General features: G+C 36.7%; 2 protein-coding genes across 8 annotated transcripts in view; one reads left to right on the forward strand and one right to left on the reverse strand.

Moving 5' to 3' along the window:
• PSD3 (pleckstrin and Sec7 domain containing 3) overlaps window positions 1-20,616 on the forward strand; it is a 736,339-nt gene extending 715,723 nt beyond the window's left edge. For all 7 annotated transcript variants that reach the window (XM_059384334.1, XM_059384336.1, XM_059384338.1 and 4 more), the window contains one exon: window positions 14,676-20,616. In XM_059384334.1, coding sequence (XP_059240317.1) covers window positions 14,676-14,891 — 216 coding nt within the window. In that variant the 3' untranslated portion in view covers window positions 14,892-20,616. The remainder of the gene's footprint in view (window positions 1-14,675) is intronic.
• Window positions 20,617-21,872: 1,256 nt separating this feature from the next.
• Window positions 21,873-24,399, reverse strand: part of LOC132006506 (arylamine N-acetyltransferase 1) — a 149,879-nt gene continuing 147,352 nt past the window's right edge. Inside the window, exon 2 of the transcript XR_009401120.1 lies at window positions 21,873-23,301. The gene's annotated coding sequence lies outside the window, so the exon portion shown is untranslated. The remainder of the gene's footprint in view (window positions 23,302-24,399) is intronic.

Below are 24,399 nucleotides of genomic sequence, written 5' to 3' on the forward strand. Positions count from 1 at the left end.
ACTAGACTTCAATGAGTTCTCCCTCCTGAATTGCAACCTAGAGTAGCATATGCTTATGGCTTAAGACCATTAGGACCCACACCAGCCACAAGGCTAGAAAACTCAATTTTAGAAACAACACATGTTCACTATAACAAGACATTTAAGAGTTTTGGGATAGAGTATTTTGAATCTAGAAAATCTAGGACATTCTTGAGATATGATGCATTTTTTTCTGAATTTGTAGTTTTTCTTGACATGTAAAATAGCATAATTCTTTCAGAAATTGGCATATTTGAGAATAAGAGTAAGTAATTTTAACATTACAGACCACTTTTCCTCTCACAGGAGGAGTGCAAGGGCATATCTCAATACAGTGCCAGCTGTCACAAGGCAAAATCCACCTCTGAAACAAAATGACCAATCTGTTAATTTGTAAGTGGCCTTAATCATAAAAGTACAATGAAAGCATTTGTTACTCTTTACTCCCTAGTGAAAGCAAGGGAGAAACTCCATTCACTTACTTACAGAAGATTAGTAGCAAGTCTCAGTCTTAGTAACTAAGTCTAGCCTGGAATCTAATGATATCTCCTTCACAGAAAACATCACAGAGGTGTTATGTCTGGGTCTGGGAAGCTATATTGCAGGTTAATAGAATTATTGAGGAGATTTAAGAATTCTGTTTTTTTGGGGGGATACTGTTCTGAGTCAAAGGCTAGAGACCTGAGATCAGCAGTTTTTTAAGAAATTAATAACAGAGACATCATTCTTGCCATGCCATTTGGAATTGCATTTTTATAACATGATGAAAGAGGGCTAAGAATTTTACTTTGTAAATGATGATATATGCTTTTGAAGGGAGGAACTAAGCAATAGGATCCTTTGAATCACCTTTTTTTTAAATTTAAATTCAATTAGCCAAAGTATAGTATATCATTAGTTTTTGATATAATGTTCTGTGATTCATTAGTTGACTATAACACCCAATGCTCATCATGTCACATGCCCTCCCATTACCCAGTTACCCCATCCCCCCACCCACCTCCATTTTAAATAGATGATTGAAAAGAACTAGGGCCATTCCTGAGAAGGCAGAATAAATAGCCAGCTATATGACTTGAAATGACTCTCTGTCCCTATATTTCTCCTTATGCCTGAAATAGTCTGCTCTCATGAGGGTCACTGCTTTGGGTTAAGGTATTATCTACAGGAAAAGGGCAGATGCAGTGATAAAATAGTAAAATTGGAGAATGGACTGGACTCGGAGTTAGGAAGCTGTTTTAATCTTATCCTTGATGTGTTTGTTACACATTTATTCTCTCTGGGCCTGTTTCCCAGATATTAAAAATGAGGTGGTATTGGGTGAACTAGCGTAAAAGCCCTAAAGAACTGAAGGTCCCCCAAACTGTTTTTGAGTAGAGTGACATATTAACACCAATTAGTTTGTTAGATTAACTCACTCTCAAGAAGACTGTTTTGATTTGGTGAGGTTGCTTGGCTGGCTCACTCAGTAGAGCACATGACTCTTGATCCTGGGGTTGTGAGTTTAAGTCCCATGTTGGGTATAGAAATTACTTTTTAAAAATTTTAAATTAAAAAAAAAAGAATATTTCAATTTGGGGATTTCAGATCTAAACCAATACCATCCAGTAGAGATATAATGCAAACCATGTATCTAATCTTAAATTTTCTAATAGCTACATTTAAAAATTAAAGGAAACATGTGGAATTTATTATAATAATTTTAAATTATATCCAAAGAAGCCTAATACATGAGTAGAACCAATTTCTAGTCTTCCAAATAATGCTGTGCTGAAAATTCTTATAGCAAACATCTCTTGGTTTGCATATGCTTTTTTCCTAATAGTTCCAGAAATAAAATTTTAAAAAACATTTTACATTTCCATTGTAAGTCTATTGAGTCATTTTAAACTAGATACACCTAAGGAATCTCAACAGACTGTTCCAGCACCCCACCCCAAAACACCACAGATCAGGTGCTTAAGTTTTTAAAACTCAAAAGCAAAAGCAAAAGATTCTTCTAGAATATAATAGGAAAAAATCTAATGTAGTTATTAGACAGAGATAAAGTACTCCAGGTAAAAATAAAAAAGCAAAACCAAAATATACAACCTCTTTTCACTGTTCTGATTTCAGAGATTAGCCCAGGAAAAGTATCCAAAATATTATCATTGTAACATGTAATCAATATAAAATATTAAGATATTTTATGTTCTTTTTTCTCACTGAGTCCTCAGACTTTAGTGCTTATTTTCTTTATTTCTTTTTTTAAAGATTTTATTTAAGAGCACACAAGCAGGGAGAATGGCAAGCAGAGGGAGAAGTAGGCTACCCACTGAGCAAGGAACCCAGTGCAGGACTCAATCCCAGGACCCTGGGATCATGACCTGAATGGAGATAGACACTTAACCAACTGAGCCACCCTGGCATCCCTAGTATTTATTTTCCACTTATGACATATGTCAATGCAGACTAGCCACATTCCACATGTTCTGTAGCTACCTAAGGCTAAAGGCTATTGTAGAGGCTTACCCATCAATAAAACTGTGCAATTTGCTTAAAAGTCAGGGAAGGATTAGGAGGTCAGATAACAGGCCTGGATAGACTTTATGGTTAATTAAAGAGGTGGAAAGTGAGCTGATAGGCAGCTGTTGTGTATCTGTAAAGCTTTAGGATGGTTTACAAGTGATTTCCATTCTGATTTAGCACTGTCTACTGCTGTACAGTAGTTTAATATTTTGATTATTACATTTGGTTGGGAATACAATAAAGAGGGGGCCTTTTTGGTGTGAATGATGTTGCCTATAACCTTTTAGTGTTCTTTTTCATATCAGTAACTTTTGAAATAGGAGAAAACCAAGTATGTTTCCCTCACAAACAAAGTTCTCATGCAAACAATATGAATCACCTCCTTTCTGGTTTCTGTAGACTTTTTGGCAAATGCCCCTCCCAATCTCATCTGTTAGTTTGCTGACTGCTGGTGCTGAATACTTTTCCTGGGCTAATCTCTGAAATCAGAACAGTGAAAAGAGGTTGTATATTTTGGTTTTGCTTTTTTATTTTTACCTGGAGTACTTTATCTCTAATAACTACATTAGATTTTTTCCTATTATATTCTAGAAGAATCTTTTGCTTTTGCTTTTGAGTTTTAAAAACTTAAGCACCTGATCTGTGGTGCTTTGGGGTGGGGTGCTGGAACAGTCTGTTGAGATTCCTTAGGTGTATCTAGTTTAAAATGACTCAATAGACTTACAATGGAAATGTAAAATGTTTTTTAAAATTTTATTTCTGGAACTATTAGGAAAAAAGCATATGCAAACCAAGAGATGTTTGCTATAAGAATTTTCAGCACAGCATTATTTGGAAGACTAGAAATTGGTTCTACTCATGTATTAGGCTTCTTTTAGGAGTACTCAGTAATTTGTCCACTTGTGTTCTTCCTTGAGGTATGGCTCATACACACCAAGGAATGTATAAGGTGCTTTCTTTTTCTTTAATGATTTTATTTGTTTATTTATTTATTTATTTATTGACTGAGAGAAGGAGAAGCAGGCTTCCTGCTTAGCAGTGAGCCCAATGCAAGGCCCTACCCCAGGACCCTGGGATCATGACCTGAGCCGAAGGCAGATACTTCACAACTGAGCCACTCAGGCACCCCTACAAGGTGCTTGCAAAGCAGGTATTTTTCCCTGATGAGATCTGGCCTTTGGCAAAATTGTGAAATCATGGCTTGTTTTCCCATTTCCCTTCAGTGCCCTATGTGGAACTTGAGACCTGCAGGAATCAAGGGACTTAGCCAAGATCCTATAGCTCAGTATTTTGACTCCACTGTTTGGAAGATGCTTTAAAGACAGGCTCAAAACTGGGCATAAAACTAGTAAGATGGTAACTGATGGTACTTCCCTTAAAGCAACATTGGAACTGAGAATACACAAAGTGTAAAAATGCTTTTAAATCAAAGCAATTAATAAATCTCAGGAATGAAATGTCATGGAAGACTAGTGGGGAAGGTAGTTTAAAGTCAAGGATTTTCAAAACCTCCTCAAATCCTACTTTTTATTTTTCTTTATTAAAGATTTTTATTTATTTATTTGATATTTATTCATCTATTTATTTATTTCATTACTTTATTCATTCATTCATTTATTTATTTATTTTATATATTTGAATATTTATTTATTTGACATTAATATTTGATATTTATTTATTATTTATTTTTTATAAAGATTTTATTTATTTATTTGATATTTATTTGTTTATGAATTTTTATTTATTTATTTATTTATTATTTGATATTTATTTATTTGATCACAAGTAGGCAGAGAAGCAGGCATGCAGAGAGAGAAGGAAAAGCAGTCTCCCCGCTGAGCAGAGAGCCCGATGTCACAAGCTGTAGTGAAGACTCGGTAATGTGCTGCTGAGGGATACCTTGTATGACTTTAGGGAATTGCAGTATAATCAGAAGCATTAACAAGATAATAAACCAAAAGACTAAGAGCATGGCTTTTATAAAAATGTTGTCATAACAAATTAAATTTTGTTTTAGATGAGTTCCATAAGGAAAATTCTAGTGAGAGACAAATTTCTATTCCACAAGAGTTAAATTTAGTCATTTGTCCAGATAAGTACTATTTCTCTAGCTCAAATTACTTAGCTTGGGTATGTAGAAACTTGACTTCACATCCCTCTGTTTTAAAGGACAGTCTTTTCCATTTTTTTAATAGCAAACTTTTTAATCTTATTAATCCAGAATGAATTTTCTTCTGTAGTTAACTTTAGCCTTGGCTGCTGTCAAAACCCTTACACAAGGCCAAACTGTGTGGGGCCATTGGGAATAGGCATAACTGGGGTTCCAGAGCCAGAAGCATTGTGGATGCCAGTTCTCTGTAAGATTGCCGCTTTGGTGGGTTGGAACTAAACAATTCATTTCTTGAAATTTTCCACCGAGAAAGCAAAATGCATACTTTACGGACTTTTAAATTAAAAATCTTGAGTTTAATTTTTTTAAAGAGATAGAAGTCTGTATACTAATACAGACTGGGTTTATAGAAAGGGTTTTGAGAGCTAAGAAAACAAAGTTAAAGAATGAGAGAGGTAGCAGTGTTTTAAAAATTATTTCTTACCAGGAATCAGGAATATTCTCCTTAACAACCCAAATATTTTCCTTTTCCACAAAGATGGAGAAGTTTACCACACAGATAAAAAGCATTGCAGGGAATCTGCCTCCCCAGTGCTGGCAGCCAGGCAGGCCCTGAGGAGAGCAGTAGCAGGACCAGGATTTGTTGGGTGGGGGTCCAGGTCCACTGATGGCCATTCAGCTCTACTTTCTCTCTAAAAGGCCCCCAGAAGAGCTGTTCAGGGGCAGGGAAATAGGGTTGAGTTGCCACCTGGCAAAGACCAAATGCCAAAGGCAAAACAATGGAAACAATAAAGCTCTGTACAAATCGAGTCCTTTTTATATATAGTAGAGCATTTTGATCCTTCTCTTATATTATTATACAAAAGCAAGCTTTTTAAAGTTGTTTTGTTTTTTAGATTTTATTTATTTGGCAGACGGAGATCACAAGTGGGCAGAGAGGCAGGCGGGAGGCAGGGGGAGGGTTGATAGGGAGCAGGCTCCCCACTGAACAGAGAGCCCAATTCTGGGCTAGATCCCAGGACCCTGAGATCATGACCTGAGCCGAATACAGAGGCCCAACCCTCTGAGCCACCCATTTTAAAGTGTTTAAAATAGAAGCCACAAAGTTTATTTAAAGAGTGATAGAGCTGAGAGGTAGACTGAAATGAAAAAATGGAATTCACATTTCCTCGGATTTTCCCAGTCATTAAGTGTCTGCCTTCTGCTCAGGTCCTGATCCCAGGGTCCTGGGATCGAGCCCTGCATTGGGCTCCCTGGTCAGCAGGAAGCCTGCTTCTTCCTTTCCCACTCCTCCTGTGTGCCCTCTCTCGCTGTCTCTCTCTGTCAAATAAATAAACAAAACCTTAAAAAAATGTATATATTTGCTATATTTAGGCAGTGGGTTATTATGCAGAAGCCTAATATGGGAGTAGCATAAGGGGAAAAATTTCCTTTAAAATTTTCTTTTTAAAAATGTAAATCCTAAGGGGTGCGTGGGTGGCTCAGTGAGTTAAAGCCTCTGCCTTCAGCTCAGGTCATGCTCCCAAGGTCCTGGGATTGAGCCCTGAATCGGGCTCTTTGCTCGGCAGCGAGCCTGCTTCCCTTCCTCTCTCTCTGCCTGCCTCTCTGCCTGCCTCTCTGCTTGCTTGTGATCTCTGTCTGTCAAATAAATAATAAATAAAATCTTTTTAAAAAAATGTAAATCCTAGCATAGCTTTTAGGTAAGAACTTCCAGAAAGCTGCGTTGGTTGTAATTGCTTCTTCAACTTACTAGGTAGTGGTAGATGAGCCAGCTTGTCAAGGAGAAAGTCTACAGATCAATTCTGCCGCCATTCCATACAATGCAAAATGGAGACGAACAGTCTTTACTTGAATAAGCAGTTACTTCAAGACTTCCTTCCTGTATTGATTGCTTCTTTTTATTTTTTAGTTTGTATCCCAGTGTAGAAATCTAAGAGCAAAAGCATTTTACTCTGTACATGACATTATTGGTTTCTTCTCATTTCATTTTGAAATGACCTTTTACCCTTCCTGCATGAGAAAGGGGAATGTCAGGAGGAAATGTATTCAGGATCTGATTGCTAGAGCAGTAAGGTCTGAATGCAAATGGCAATACCAAATTAAAATTGTCTGCACAATGTTATTTTCATTCAAGGTGTTACTATTGTATTCACATATCAGAAATAAAAAAAAGATAGTATACTCTTAGCTGAAATAAATGGTATGCAGGGCTCAAGAAAAGAAACTATTCAGTCAGATGCATGTATATTTATATGTGGATGTGATTAAACTTCTTTTCAAATAATAGCAATAGTTAGATTGTTTTTTCCTTTTTCTGGTTTTGTTTTTGTTTCTTTTAGTAGGTAGTTAACATTCAACCTAAGCAATACCTTGCTTGCCTTAGACATGGGGTTTTCCATTCCTCCCTAGCAGGCATTGCTACTAGTGAAAAGGGATATTTTTTTTTTTTACATATTGAGAAGCACTGTTAAGGGTAATTAAGGACCAACTTTTTAATAAATGAATATGGCAAAACAAAAAGATAGTCAAGAGGTTACAGACTGAAGAAGGAATTTTATTTTAGCAGAAAAAGCCTTTTATCATTTGAATTTTCTTTGGCTCTTGATGGTCACAGAAGGCTTCATGAAAATAGCAAATCTTAAAATGAAATTAAAGGAGAAACCTTGCTGAATGGACAAAGCCACTAAAACAATGTTTTGACACTTTTCTGTAGGGAGTAACTATTGGACTTGGATTTGGTAAAATCCCATCTCAAATTGTTTTGATAGTGGCATAAGATTACACAGTTACCCTGCTAGAAATCTATTCACACTGTTGGAGAATTCCTAATGAAGGAAGCTAAGCATACAACTACCAAATTTTCTAGAATTGATTTGAGAATGAATCAACAGAGACTAAGACAAAATTTTTTTTTTAAGATTTTTATTTATTTGACAGACAGCGATCACAAGCAGGCAGAGAGGCAGGCAGAGAGAAAGGAAGGGAAGCAGGCTCCCTGCTGAGCAGAGAGCCCGTTGTGGGGCTCGATCCCAGGGCCCTGGGATCATGACCTGAGCCGAAGGCAGAGGCTTTAACCTGCTGAGCCACCCAGGCACCCCTAAGACAAGATTTTTAATAACTTGGCCAAAGACAGCAAACTGAGATACATCTTATTCTCAAATTTTCTTTGGTCTTCTTAATGAAAGAAATATACCTGAAAGTGCTACATAACAAAGAATGAATAACAATTTAGGAAATAAACAAATGCCATACTTACACTGGCAGTGTCAGCAGCAGGCCACCTGACCTCAAGACCATAATACTTTTCACTCATTTTTCATATTCCATATCAATTTTAACTTGCCCTACCTGGAGTATGTTAATTATGTTAATTCTTGAGTAGTGATTACTTTGTGGCATGAAATTATATTAACTAACACATTCATTTTTTTGTTGTTTCTTCTTCCCTTTGTTAACAATCTGGTTATGAACATTATTGTCAGAGCAAAGGTATAATATTTTAATACTGTTATTTGTTTACTATCAATAGCAGATTCCTTCCTGTATTAATAGTGATAAGGCTACTACACTCAGACCCAGGGAGTCCAGTTTCTTCAGTTAGTATTGAAGTATTTACCGAAGAGTAAATGTGATCCCAATACATTACATGTAAGTTACATGTAGGAATGATCAGGCAGAGAAATGCAGATATAAATACCATTGAAAAATTATTATCTTTACAATGGATGCTTTTGTTGGAAGGTAAATGTAGAAGCTCCTCCTCATGTCAAAATGAGATCTAGTAACTATCCAAATAAAGAACCACCATAGTCTGTGTACAGCGATCCCATTTCTTAATTTATTTTTAAGCTCAAAGTGGGTAGTAGAAATTGGGTCTTCATTTACTGCTATATGAGATGCTCAGAAATATGTCTATGTTTTAGGAACCTCAAAAATGTGATATAAACTACTTTCTCTGCAGATAGAGAGAACCCCTGTTCTGTTTTGTTTTTAGTTTTTAAATTTTATTTATTTTTAAAGAGAGGGCACATGTGTGCACAAGCTGGTGGGGAGGGGCAAAGGGAGAGAAAGAGAATCTCAAGCAGGCTTCACACTCAGTGTGAGCCCCAAGCAAGACTCAGTCCCACAGCCCTGAGATCATGACTTGAGCTGAAATCAAGAGTCAGATGCTTAACAGACTGAGCCATCCAGGCACCCCAAGGGAACCTGTGTTTTAAGCACAGCAGCCTGCCTGTCATTGTACTGTGCTGGGTTTGCCCTGCATGTCATCACAATGATTGTGGTCAAGTAGATATAAACATGGGAAGAATATGAACAAGTCTTTGATGAGTAGAGGCTCATGTGCCTCAGTATTGCTCCACAGGGTCAGCCCTCCATGTTGTTCTGGAAAACATGGGAATGGTAGAACACTGAAGATTTAAGTGTGTCCCATGGGTCACTGACTTAGGACTTCATCAGGCATTTACTTCTGTGTTTATATATGTGTTATTTTAATTTTCTACAATTTTCCATATTGAGAGTTCAAAATACATGAAGTTTTATTGAGAAATTTTATTTTTTCATGTTTGTTCCCTCTTTCCACTCATACATTCAACATTTATTCAGTGTTTTATCTGTGCAAAAAGCAAAGTCCTTAACCTCATGTGATTACATTCTAGTATTATCAAGAGAAAGAGAAAGAATTTTTTATAAGGAAAATTTAAGTCTGATAGAAGTACTAAGGAGAAAAATAAAGCAGTGAACAGCAGTAAAAGTGGGCACTGCAATTTCTAGGCCATTTTAAGGAGTTGAAGTTGGGAAGGATTTCTAAGAATGAGAAACCACTGAAGAATTTTGAGCAGAGCTGACATGCTCTAACTTATTTTAATATCCATTCATGATAAAAACTTGGAACAAAGTAGCTATGTAGGAAATATACTTCAACTTAATAAAGACCATATATGATAAACACACACCTGACATGATACTCAGTGGTGAGAAACTGAAAGCTTTTCCTCTAAGATCAGGAATAAGACAAGGATTCTAAGTCTTGCCACATTATTCTACACAGAAGTTCTAACTACATCAGTCAAAGAAAAGAAATAAAAGGCTTCTAAGTTGATAAAAAAAGAAGTGAAACTGTCACTATTTGCAGATGACATGATACTATATATAGAAAACCATAAAAATGCTACTGAAACAATACTGGATCCAATAAATGATTTCAGTAAAGTTTTGGGTACAAAATTAATACACAAAAAATCCATTGTGCTTACCAGAAAGAGAATTTAAAAAAAAACAAAAAACAAAAAACTCCCAGTTGCCCAGATTACATCAAAAAGACTAATATAAAATAACTAAGAATAAATTTAACCAAGGACAGGAAAGATCTGTACTCTGAAAGCTATAAGACATCTATGAAAGAAATTGATGCAAATAAGATATGGAATGCTCATGGATTGGAAGAATTGTTAAAGAATTGTTAAAATGTCTGTATTACCCAATGCAGTCTACAGATACAATGAATTCCTTACTGGAATACCAACAACATTTTTCACAGGACTAGAACAAATAATAATAAAATTTTATAAGGTACCAGAAAAGACCCCAAATGGCCAAAGCAATCTTGAGAAATAACAAAGCTTGGAGGTATTACAGTCCCAGATTTCAGGTATTATAGTCCCAGATTTCCCAGCTTACTACAAAGCTGTAGTAAGCAAAATAGTGTGGTACTGACACAAAATAGACACACAGATCAATGAAGAGAATAGAGAGCTTATAAATAAACCCATGCTTGCATGATCAATTAATCTTCAACAAAGGAGACAAGAGTATACAATGGGGAAAAGACCGTCTTTTCAATAAATGAATTTGGAAAAACTGGACAAGTACATATCAAAAAATGAAGCTGGACCAGTTTCTTACACTGTATACAAAATGAAAACCTCAATGTAGTAACTGAGATCATAAAGCTCCCAAAAGAAAACACAGGATTTAGCAACATTTTTTTAATATGTTTACTCAGGCAAGGAAAACTAAAGCAAAAATACCTTTACCAAAATAAAAAGCTTTTGCACAGCCAAAGGATATCATCAACAAAATGAAAAGAATGGGAGAAGATATTTGCAAATGATATATCCAATAAGTGGTTAAAGTCCAAAATATGTAAGAACACATACAACTTATCACACACACACACACACACACACACACACACACACACATATACACACACACAATTTTTTTTCTTTTAAACAGTGGGCAGAAGACCTGAATAGACATTTTTCCAAAGAAGACATATACATGCCAATGGACACATGAAAGTGTTCCACATCATTAATCATCAGGGAAATACTAATAGAAACCACAAAGAGGTATTACCTACACATCAGTCAGAATAGCTAGTATCAAAAAGATGAGAAATAACAGGTATTGGTGAGGATGTAGAGAGAAGGGAACCCTCCTATACTGCTGGCTAATGGGAATGAAAACTGGTGCAGCCACTATGGAAAACAGTATGGAGTTTCCTAAGAAAACAAAAGCACTATTTGAAGATATATGCACCCCTATGTTTATTGGAGCATTATTTACAATAGCCAAGGTGTGGAATCAACCTAAGTGCCCACTAACTAATGAGTGGATAAAGAAGATGTATATACAATGGAATATCACTCAACCATAAAAAAAAAAGATTGAGATCTTGCCATTTGTGACAATATAGATGGACCTAGAGGGTATTATGTTAAGTAAAATAAGTCAGAGACACCATCATTTTTATGTGGAATTTAAGAAGCAAAACAAAAGAACAAACAACAGAAAAAGAATCCTAAATATAGAGAAAAACTGGTGGTTGCCTGATGGATAAGGGGTGCAGGGATGGGTGATATAGGTGAAAGGGATTAGGAGGTACAAACAAGTTATAAAATCATAAGTCATTAGAATACAAAGTACAACAGAGGGAATATAGTCAATAAGATGATGTAACTTTGGTGACAGATGTTAACAATACTGAAATTACAGTGAGCATTTAGTAATATATATAAGTATCAAATTGTTATGTTGTACAACTGAAACTAATATTGTATGTCAGCTATACTTTAAAAATAAATTTTAAAAAGCTAAGCTAAAGCTAGTGTATAAGCCAAGCAGAGAATCAACAGGGACTATATTTATAAATTGCTTTTAAACTAGCTGATACCCGTTTAGAGAAAAAATAGTTATGATCATGTTCAAATGGTAAATGTTGGCCAAAGAATTGGTATATGGTAGTGTGTAGTCACTGTTGCTGTCTTTGGATCATTTTACTAAAGGTGGTTCATACTGAGAGTAATTCTTCCTATACTTCAGTCTTGCCACCAAGGCAGTGTAGAGACAGATTAAAATAATTAATTTTTAGAACAAATAGGACTTTAGAACTAGTATACCCTTTGGGTATTGTTTAGTTCAGTCCCCTGATTTTACTGATGCATTGACTAATGTGTAATGTTGATGACATGACATTTTTTATTAGGAAATGCCCTTATTAAGCCCTTCAATTACTATGAGATAAGCTTAGTATTTTGTTGTTTTACTTTATTACTTGATTAAAATTGGAATGTATATCAGTTAGTAATGCTTTCAGCTGCATTTGACAGTGCCTGATGAACAGTGGCTTAAACCCTACAAATATTTATTATTCATACTAAAAAGATATTCAGAGATAGTAAGGAATCTTAGAGTTGGATCCAGCCCATTGTATCATCAAGAACCCACTTTTTCTGTCTTTCCATTTTTCTTGAAGTTAGCATCTGGTCCTTCTGTCTTTCTGCCTGCAGCTCTGACTGTGTCATGGCCTGCAGTTCAACCAGTCATATCCATGTCAAGGAAGAAATAGAAGTGAAAGAGGGCTTGTACCAGTAATTTCTCCTCTAAAGCCTGGCCTCTTTACCAGAAAGCAAAATCACTTTCCCAGAAGCTCCCCAATAGATTTCTCCTTACATCTCATTGGCAAGACTATCACATGGCCCATCATAGCTGCAAAAGGGGCTGGAAAATGACAGATGTTGGTGAGGATGCGAAGAAAAGGAAACCCTCCTACTATTGGTGGGGATGCAAGCTGGTATAGCCACTCTGGAAAACAATATGGAGGTTCCTCAAAAAGTAGAAAATAGAGCTAACGCTATGACCCAGCAATCACACTACTGGGTATTTATCTCAGAGATACAAATGTAGTGATCCAAAGGGGCATGTGCACCCAAATGTTTATAGCAGCAATGTCCACAATAACCAAACTATGGAAAGAACCTAGATGTCCATCAACAGATGAATTGATAAAAAGGAAGTGGTATATGGAATACTATGCAGTCATCAAAAAATGAAATCTTGCCATTTGCCATGATATGGATGGAACTAGAGGGTATTATGCCAAGCGAAATAAGTCAGAGAAAGACAATTATCATATGATCTCTCTGATATGAGGAATTTGATAGGCAGGGCAGGGGGCCATGGGGAGCAGAAGGGAAAAAAATGAAATGATGGGACTGGGGAGGGAGACAAACCCTAAGAGACTTTTACACTGAGGGGTGCTGGGGTGGGGGTGGGGTAGGGATAGGGTGGCTGGGTTATGGACATTGGGGAGGGTATGTGCTATGGTAAGTGTAAGACTGATGATTCACAGACCTGTACCCCTGAAGCAAATAATATTTATATGTTAATTTAAAGAAAAAAGAGGGGCTGGAAAAGTATTCATGTTTTACAGTGGGAGGAACATTTGTAGTGGGAGGACACAGGAATGGGGGGATTGAGAATGCCTTATTTAATTGACTAAACAAACTATAAGAGTAGTCATCCTAAAATATACATGCCTATATTTTCATATCCAGTGAGGAGATATATCTTAAGACAGTGGGTTCTGGAGTCAGATTTCCTGACTTTAAATCCCATCTTCTTTGCAAACTCTGACTTTGGACTTCTCATTGCCTCTATCTCCTTTACTATAAAATAGGGAAAGTAATGTACTGATTTGGTACATGATTATTGTATTAATGACCTGAAATTAGCCTATGAGCACTTCATGTAAATGTCATTATCATTATCAAGCAAAACTTGGCATCTCCACATAGATACTGACCAGACCCAGAGCAAGCTTAATTACTAGCCACTTTTTCCCACTTTTTAACAAAACAACTAAAAGAGTAACTTCCAATAACTTCAACATCATAATTATTAACTTAAAATCTCAGTCTAACTTGGAAAAGCCTTAAAATATTTATAGTCAGAGAATCTGCCTGCCTTCGTTGGGATAATTATAACTGACACTTCATTTTGTTTAAAAACAAAAAATACTTTATGCTTTCTATAAATGCTTCATATGTCAAAGCAGTACAGTAAAAGGCTTATTTTGACTAGAATCTATCAAATCAAGAATCTGAGGCCCATCTGTAATTTGCAAGATATATATACATATATTCTGTAGTGACCCAGATAAAAACAAATAAACAAACAAATATCAGTTAGAGTTAGAGAAAAAAAAATTCTGCAGTGTGCTTGTCAGTTATTTTTAGGCAAAGATACACAGAGATAGAATCAAGGAGCCATTTAAAACATAATCGATACTAAGGAAATAATTGATGATGAAAAAAATTTCATAGTATGAGGAAAATATCAGAATATAATTTGAAGTTTTCTGAGAAACTACAGTATTCTGAGAAATTGGTAATTCTAACAGAAAAGCAATGGTGGGAAACCCAGAGCAGCTTCTAGAAAGTGTTGTGATCTTGTAGGGAACTGGAGAGTAGATTTCACCGTAGACTGATTCCTCAAGTTGAGTCTTTGTAGAATTACAGGGGGTAGGAAAGGGAGTAAATAACCATATCCAAGCTAGGTTCAAGTGAAGGCCTTGGTCATTTGAGGGAAGCTCAGGTGACTGTACCATAGGAGCCACCTAATTGCCCACAACCAGAGGTCATAGCTCCTCACGCTTCTACCATTCTTGTGCCTGGATGTTGAAGAAGCATGATTTTTCCATGCATTTATGAACAGTATACTGACTACCATTCTTCTCTGAATTTCCCTCCAGAAAACCCGTTATGAAATTTATGTCAGCATTCTAAAAGGAGGAGGCAAGGAGCTCCTGAGTAACAATGAAAATGAGGCTGCCGGACTGAAGAAGTCACATTCAAGTCCTTCACTGAATCCGGATTCATCCCCAGTCACAGCCAAGGTTAAGCGTAACGTGTCAGAGAGAAAAGATCACCGACCTGAAACACCAAGCATTAAGCAAAAAGTTACTTAGAATCCATCTGTGACCAGGAAGTACTGGTCATGGAGCAAAATAGAGTTTTTCAAGATCTTTCTGGTAAACCCGTGAATATATTTTTAAACAGTCTGTGACTAAACGGTGCATTAGTAACCTTTTCTATTGTATAGTTTTGTTAGTTTCTGTTCTGATTGTCTCTTTGCTCTTAATTTCTTCGCTTTGGTGATTTTTTTGCTACTTGATGACTAATGCACCTTTTTCGTGAGGGGGAGGGGATCATGATTTCAGAATTAATTGTGTGTCACTTTTCCTTTGGTTTTTTTATTTGCCCTCTGCTCAGTCATTTTATGTATTCTTGAATCAGCTATTACACTTTTTGAAGGTTAAAAAATTTAATTCATTGTGAAACATTTAACTGGACGAACTTGGTAGTTAGCAAATTCTAGCCAGAGTTCATATAAGCCTTTATATGTGAAATCTTGCTCAGTCACAGAAGTGAAATTGAGCACTCACAGAAATTCAGTTAAGAATTACAGTTCTGGGACTCAAGATGTTCCACTGTGATGCAGGTGTGCATACATCTTCGCACTTACTGTTGAGTTGTGACCCTGCTGAAAGCAGGGATAGGAAGTGTGAAGGTCAGAGGACTTGGAGAACCTAAGAAGTGCATTAGCTTCCTTGAAGTGTTGATTACATTTCAGCCAAAGAAGGAAGGAGGGAGTGAAATCTTTTGCCATTGAAGGTTGTGGAAAGACAACACCAAGTTCATTTTGTTTCCTAAAGGGTAGTGGCAATAATCGACTCTTGGGGAGCTGTAGCAGTAGGCATGTGTTTGGTGTGTAGGAAATTGTTACCTCACTCCCAGGGTCTAGACTAGGAATCCAGAATCATCTCTATCATCAATACCCTGTCATTCAGGAATTAGGTTATTCAGTCATGGTGTTATTTCCTGTTTATGAAATACTGGGGTCTTCCTAACAAAGTAATGTTGCAAATGGGACCCCTTTTGTTCTTTTTTTAATCAAGACAAAATAAGACAGGAAAAAGTAGCTGCAGTTCAGCAATGCAATGAATACTGATTCTTTAAAATAAATCTGAAAGTAATAAATTGAATGAATTGTGGCTGGAAAACTGAAGAATCTACTGGCTGCCTATGCAAGGTTACTTACTTTATTCTTATCTCAGTCTTTTTGATAGCCAATTCACTCTGCTACTATTGAACTTTTTCCTATAAATAAGTACTTTATTTTAAATCATTATTTTCTACCTACGCAAAATAGTTCTATTAACCTTATAGTAATGAGTCTGTTCCAGTGATGGTACCTTTGCAGTTTACGAGGAGAAACAGCACATTCTCTTATAGAGGAAGAGAAAGTGGAAAATGAGCCCTCTATGAGTTAGAAGTTTCTGATTTTGAAATCCTGAAACTTTGTGATCCTGAGAGCTATAATCTCCATGACTTCAGATCTATTGGAATCACTTTGAATACTCTTTTCCTTCCCATACGTATTTGCTCTAGTTCTACTCAGTTTATTAGTTAAAGGTACTATGACCAAAGAATCAGGGACTCTGCATGAATATCATGGTTCTGGTAAATTAGAGAAAACTTGCTGTTAAACCGTGGTGGTTTCTAGTGGCATATTGTTCTGGTATGCCAGCATTATGTATTAACATTTATTTCCTTTACCTCTATAAATGCCCATATTTGCTAGTGCCCAGAAAAGAGAAACCCCATGCTATGGTTGTAGCTGCTTGCTTTGTGATAAATATTTTGCCACCCCTTTGAAAAACTTACTCTAACCCTCTATCTTGTTTACATAAAGGCAATGACTAAATTTATGTTTCAGAACCATAAAACAAACAAGGTAGTTACCAATATGGCCCTGTGTTCCTGATTAATTTCTGTAGCTTCTGACCAAATCCAAGATTTCCACGAGGGAATCATCTTTCTTCCTTAAATCTGAATAATTAAACTGTTTGTTTTCTGCCTAGATATTCATACCAAGCAGAGAGAAATACCTAGACTATGTCATCTCTGAACTTCAATAACTAAAGAAAAGTAAATGAATGTGTTTGTCCACAGTGTGGCTGTGTCTGTGTATTTTACTTACAGTATATAATAGACATGAAATGGTACCTTGTTGCAGTGTTTCTGACGTTTAGAGTAGTTCTGAAGTGCTCAGTTGGCATCAGCACCACTACAGCATTATGCCTAGTGAATGATTCACTAATGTTAGCCACAGGAACTGCTGTATATGCTAATAGATAAATGAATGAGAAGGACACTTGGAAGCGGCCATATACTATGTTTGCATAGTTTCTCTTTAAAAACAACTGCAAAAGGTTTTTCTGTTAGCCAGGATCCCAGATTGCCCTGACATGATGTTGCCCATCTGCAGGGATGCATTGAGGATACCTCTACCCAGTCTGTTGTCAGTGCACCTAGCAGGCCAAGAGTGTATCCAGTAGGAGGAAAGGGCCCCTAATTTGACTAGATTCTGAATCCTGCCCATAGCCAACCACAATTTCCTTCATGATCATTTCTTTCTTGTGGTATCTAGTCAGAAGAAACTGAAGACATTTCCTTTCACAGTTATCCCAAGCCTGCTGCCTTGTTCACAGTACAGGGGACCTCTCCTCCTTTCCCTTTGAAGGTACTCCCCCTCTTCCCATCCCCACTCCTCACCCATACCTCAGCACCAGGAGCCTTGGGATTTCTCTCCATGTGATAAATCATTATTCTCCTTCACATAAATACACTTAATATTATTTTTTGTACAGAAAATCTTGATAGCCATCAGAACACCTTGGTGATAGTCTTGTTGCAAAATTGACCATAGAAGTGGCCCATGTATAAAATCTTTTGAGTGCTTTCAAGATTTGTTCCCCCACCCCGCATGTTGACCTTTCAAGAGATGTCAGAAATCCATTGTTAGCAATCAAACTTAACTACTAGCATGCAGAGTCTTCATTTTATTGCCAGGCTATAGCCATTGTTTGAAGTGAGTTTTTAAGAAACATTTTGGTAACTCTTAGCAACGCCTAAATAAACCAAGCAATACTTCATGTATTTTAATTAATCATAAGTAAAACCAATATGTAGGAGACTCCTCTGGTAGAACTGTAGTTCCTATTGATCTTAGGTAAAGAAGGTAGAAAGTAACTGTGCAAGACCCTCTAGGCTTCTTTGTTATCCTAATTCAGAAGATGAGCAGTATGAGGGAATTAATTCTGGAAGAGCAAAATTGGCTGGCTTTCTAACACCAAGCTAGAGGTGGTCTCTAGAGTTTGTATTTCACCCTGTGGCCAAACCACAGAACTTCTGAGGTTGCAGAAGAATTTATATAACCAGCAGTGAAGGAGAGTTTTCTGCTGGCCCTAGCCTGCTACTCCTTCTGATGTAAAGAGCTTGAAAAGCTGTTCTTAGGTAAGGCAGGGCCTGATTTGGTATGAGCTTTAACTCTGCTCTGCCTTTATCCCTAATCATAGACAATGGAAAGAAACTTTACCTTTTAGAAGTTGTCTTACTATCAAGACTTTCTTGGTATAGTTACTTGTTCTTAAGAGTTTGAATTCCTTTGGCATCTTTCCTTGTAGTCATCAGTTAGGCTTTTTAAAGCCAGAATTCACAGGGAATTTCAGAGCGTTGTAGGTCCAAGTTTCGGTACATTAGCTCATGGACCCAGTCAAGTTTTCAGCACATTGGTAGTTACCTTCCTTAATTTTAGCAGCGAACAATCTCTTCACTTTTTGAATGACAATTTTTTCCAGTTGTAACAGTAACACTGTTAAGCAAAGAACCAAAGTGGCATCCTAGGACTTATTCAAAGTTTAGTTAATGAATAATAGTGTAACTTTGGGTTTAAATCTGTTTTTCTCAGTCTCTGGGTCTACCTTGCTTGAAATCTTTCTTGCTGTCTCTTCTCCCAGGCCAGGTCAGGCTACTAATTGGCCTCAAGTCAACAGGTATTTCCATCAGCCTTTAACATCTTATACTATCAAGTCACATAGAGGACTTTACAGGTCAGTAGTTCACTACAAAATAATTCCAACAAGTGATAGGGAGGTGCTTTGTCCTCAGATTCCTTTCCAGTGTCTCACTGTTAAAAGGGGGACTAAAGTCGAAAGCCATTGTCATTCTCCTTTTGTACCTGTAGTATCCAAAACCCAAGTGGGCAGTATTCTGCTTCAGACAATAATACCCATTGCATGCAAAGAGAATATCTTCATAGAGAGAATGTCAGTACATACTTGAATCTGCATGATAGTTTGTTGACTTGAATGCAACAGCAAGAAAATATTGCAATTAAGTTAAGTAATTGTATATACAGTTTCCTTAAATCTCCCTGGCTCATTCTTTGTAATTTATGTGTGTATCTGTAGTATTGCAGGCTTTTGGAGAATATTCATAGAGCTAGTACGTCAGACATCAAAGAAAATGCTTTCTGTCATTGCCAATGTTGTATTGTGGGTATTTATATTGTATGTGTGTATATGTATATGTATCAATGTGTAGACTGTGTATCAGTGTATGGTATATGCATATCAAATTTATTTTTATCTTTAATAACCAGTGTGATATGAAAAGCAAGTAAAAACCTCATAGGATTGATTATATAATACAGTTATTGAGAGTATATATAGTGGTACTGTTTTATTAAACTTAAAATGATATTTTGATTAGATTTTTAATAAGATTGTATGTTTAAAAATTTCATCTAAGATCTTTGAATCACCAGGGCAAAAATGACTCTGAACTAACTTTGTGAAACTATTTCAGTGTACTGTGTATAATACTAATGGGATAGCTCATTATAATTTGCGATATACAGAAGAAAAAAAAACAGGCATCCTATGCAGTCTTAACAACTTCAGTATCCTGAGCACTTAACCATAAAATCAAACTGACAGTTTTGGGCTTATTACAAAATGTGATGCTTTAAAGCACACGTTCTTTATTGTTGTAATTGGTCCAGAAAAATCGAGCTTTCAGAAGAATTGAGTAAGTGCCCACCATATCATTTTTGTGCCTGTGTCTGTTTTACAGTAGTTCAAACCACTCTTCTAGCACCACCTCCTTACCCTCTTTACTTTAAAGAAATATTACAATGTTCAAGTGTATCAGGGCTTCCCAAGATCAGGTACTATATTCTAGGTTTGCAGTTGTACAAATTAGCATCTAGTATCACAAGTAAAAGAATTTTAGGGCAGGCTATGGACCAGGTTAAAACTTTATTTAATATTTTTATACTTAGGTCTCTTCCTGCCTCTCCCCAAAGAAGAGCCACTGGCCTTAGTTGTTTGAGCTTACTGCTTATCTTACAGTGTGTAAATAGATAATTAGAGATTAAATGTGTATTAACCAGCATGTTTGGTGTATTTAAAGCCGCAACTGAGTATGTTTGAGTGAGTGATTGAGTGCAGTATATTTTTAAACATACTGTCTCCTATTCTTTGCATCTGGTTCAGAGAATTGGAGTTGTGGGATGGGAGACTAATATTCAGCTCCAGTCTGCAGTAGTGTGTTGGTAGTTACATTGGAGTTTTTATTCATTCTACAGTTTCAAACTATTTTCGCAAATATATTTCCTAATTTGTTCTTGACGTGCAGTGAACTGGCTCTGTGACTTATCAGCAGGGTCTTTGTTCTGCAAGAGTGTGTTTCTTTCTAAAAATTATAGTGATTTGCAAAAGCATACGTTTGATTCAGAAAGTATATACAAAAGGAGTAGCCAAAATAAAGTTTCATTTTGGGCCTTAATCTTTTGAAATGTTTGGACTTTTAATACAAAGCCATGTAGGTTATAAAGCCAAGTAACCATTTGGTGTGGATAATAATATTCACTGTATAGAGAGTATATATGCACATTGATTTTTAATGCTGTTAGAATACTTTTTTAAGTTATAGGAATGAGACTAATTAGACCAAATTGAAGTTAGGGGGCTTGTTAGGGGAAGTGTGTGAGCTGGTTGCCTTCCATTTAAGGTAGACATACATGTGGTCAGTCCTCTGCTCCTGAGAGATTCAGAACCAGTTTACTGTCCCCTTAGATGTGTAAGGGGAAAGTCTTACACATCTGGGCTCTCACACATGTACATACACTAGCACACATGTGCACATAGTGAATGTTTTAAGTTGTAGAAACTTAAAACACAAAGGGCCAGAGTGTAAATGAGGTGATGAACCAGAGTGGTGGAAGCTGCATCACAGGAATGTTTTCTAAGGGCTAGGGAGGAGTTTGAGCTCTAGTGTCTGACTTTGAGAAGCATTGGATTTTTAACAAATACGTGAGGACATACTGTCACATCCACCAAATTGAAATCTTTCTTATAATTCACAAGCAGGAGGTCTCCCAAAACCCTGCAGTAGCATGGGGACATTCCAGAAGGCTGATTGATGTTCACTCTTTTCCAGGGTGGCATTGCTGCTTGCCCTGGAGATCATTCCTTTGAGATAGGAACATAAATGGAGCAGCAACAAAGTACTTACCATAGGAGCATTGATGTGAATTGCACACACTCCCTTTTGAGCTGTACTGGTGAGAAGCTCAGATTGAAGTATGCTGAACAGTTAAGCAATGACAGTGAAGATGGAGATTAAAAGAAACTTAGCTAAAATGTATTTTCCTTTGCAGGGTAAAGAGCTAAACTCTCACTAATTGTGTTATAAAAAGCACTTTCTCTTCAATTCCTGAAAATGTTGGTTAGTGGAGAGAAATTTGGGGTTTCACTTGCCATTTCCCTGTGAGCTTGTGTAGATAAGACTTTAGACAGACACTCCCAGGAGAATCCTATTCAGAAAGCTCAGTTAAGGACAGTACTGTAGGTCTGAGGCTCCTTGCTCTGACCCCTGAATACTGGGGCAATACAGAGAGTGATAATATATTCTCTCTGCAAAGCGGAGCTTCTCTTCTGGCCTCCCACTCCACTAGGGCTTCTACTGAGCAGCAAGCACATCCTGGATTTCAGTGCTATTTCCCTAGCTTTGGGAATCAAGCTGTTCTAAGAGGTTGACCCTTCTGAGGAAAGAGATCCATTCAGATTGACTGAGTCACTGGTGGTGACACATGACAAAGGTATTTTAAAAATTCTCTACCTGAAGCCAAGACCATATATTTTGTCTTTGCAAGAAACAAACTGGCACATTGAACTCTAACCAGGGAGGGATGGTATCTTGCCTTTGCACCCAGATTTCTGGAAATGGATGTTTCAGTTCTGTGCGATGGGTCAAGAAACACTAAGCTTATTGCTTTGCATTTCTACTCAGTTCAGATGAGAGCTATTGGGTAAAGGCCTAAATGCCTCCCTGCATTCTCTTTTACCTCAGGTTTTAGGAGCCCGTTTCTAGAACAGAAACTTATACAAGTGGAGAAACAATACTGTCAGCCTTGATTACTGTAGGATGGGTAGAAGGGTGGTAGGTAGTATGTATCCTTTAATACAGAACAAGCTTCTTAACTTTTCCAGCCTAGTAACGGAGTTATATTTGCTGTGATTCAGATTAATTGGCAGTGTGGACCATTCCTTTATCTTCAAAGTTTTCTCCACCAATCATTGCAGTTTGACTGTAGTCCTGGTGCCATATCTCCCTGCAAACTGTGAAGGTAGTGACAAAAGAGCAGACTACTCCTTTTCAGTGGCCAGTCTGTCAGCATTAGCAGACCTAGGTAAGCTAGTGGGACTGAATTCTGTACTGGAAACCTGTTCCTTATTATCACCCACCAGATTGAAGAAATGCCATCTCCTAGAAAATTACGGCATTTATGGTGGTCATCTTTTTAATGGAACAGTAATTTATGTGGGTATTGTTAAAGTGTTTAGAGAATATTTTGAAAATTAAGTTTACATTTTACAATTGCTTTATTTTTTATTAAAATAGTTGTATATAAATATTACCCCATTTCACTGTTGTTGAAGTAAACCTAAACCATGTAGACAAGTGAGTCACCTGATGTGTATAGAACCTGTGACATATACACAGTACTTTTCTCTATTGTGTAAATGTTTATGAATATAACTGTTCCTGTGTTTTTATAAGTTGGGGATAATTTGTTGTTTTACAACAACAAAATCTATTGAATTTAAGTGGATTTTATGTAATAGAAGTCATGCAAAATAGCAAAGGATTTAAAATATGTATATGATATATGTAAATGTACAAACTTTAGAAAAATAAATTAACAAATTTCAATGATTTAGGGGAATATTTTTATTTGCTTATTTAAGCAACTGTATAATACCTTTAAAAATCAAAACAACACAATACACCCCCCTGAATTAAAAAGATAGCCAAAAGCCTACAGTGAGAGATTTGACCAGGGTAATCGATTAAAGGTATTAAGAAAGTCAAACTGTTAGCTCTTACTCACCTCCATTAATTTCTGTAAAACTTGCATTTGCATAAAGGTTGATGAGACTTAGGACACATACTGTCTTCATCAGGAGACTTTAAGCAAGGAAAGAACAAAAGTTTTAAAGTAATCTCAAAAATTAATTTGCATTCCTATACTCCTAACACTTTTCATCAAGGTAAGAGGACTGAAGAGTTAATTATTGCCCTAAAATGCAAATGCTCATCACTGCTTTATGGTGCCTAGTGTATACATCTGTATTCTCATAACCAAATTTAATGTTAAAAATAACATCTGTTGATTTGGAAAGTTAAAAAATAAAATTCCATCCTAATCACCTTAACTTCAGAATACTTGAGAAAATATTTTATGTTTGGGGATATGGGACTTTTTTTTTTTTTTAGTGTTCCAAGATTCACTGTTTATAACACCACACCCAGTGCTCCATGCAACACGTGCCCTCCTTAGCACCCAACACCAGGTTCACCTAACCCCCTACACCTCCATTCAAAACCCTCAGTTTGTTTCTCAGAGTCCACACCCTTTCATGGTTCATCTCCCCCCGATTTACCCTAATTCACTTTTCCTTTCCTTTCCCCTAATGTCTTCCATGTTATTCCTTATGCACCACAAGTAAGTGAAACCATATAATTGACTTTCTCTCCTTGACTTATTTCACTCAGCATAATCTCCTCCAGTCCTGTTCATGTTGATAAAAGTAGGGTATCCATCCTTTCTGATGGAGACATAATACTCCATTGTATATATGGACCAGATCCTATTTATCCATTCATCCACTGAAAGGTATCTTGGCTCTTTCCACAGTTTGGCAATTCTGGCCATTGCTGCTATGAACATTGGAATACAGATAGCCCTTCTTTTCACTACATCTGTATCTTTGGGGTAAATACCCAGTAGTGCAATTGCAGGGTGATAGGGAAGCTCTATTTTTAATTTCTTATGGAATCTCCACACTGTATTCCAAAGTGGCTGCACCAACTTGCATTCCCATCAACAGTGTTAGAGGGTTCCCCTTTCTCCACATCCTCTCCACACTTGCTGATTCCTGTCTTGTTACTTCTGGCCATTCTAACTGGTGTTAATGTGGTATCTCAGCGTGGTTTTGATTTGAATTTCCCTGATGGCTAGTGATGATGAACATTTTTTCATGTGTTAGCCATTTGTATGTCTTC

The sequence above is a fragment of the Mustela nigripes genome, chromosome 18, assembly GCF_022355385.1.
Source record: "Mustela nigripes isolate SB6536 chromosome 18, MUSNIG.SB6536, whole genome shotgun sequence".
Classification (NCBI taxonomy): Eukaryota; Metazoa; Chordata; class Mammalia; order Carnivora; family Mustelidae; genus Mustela; species Mustela nigripes.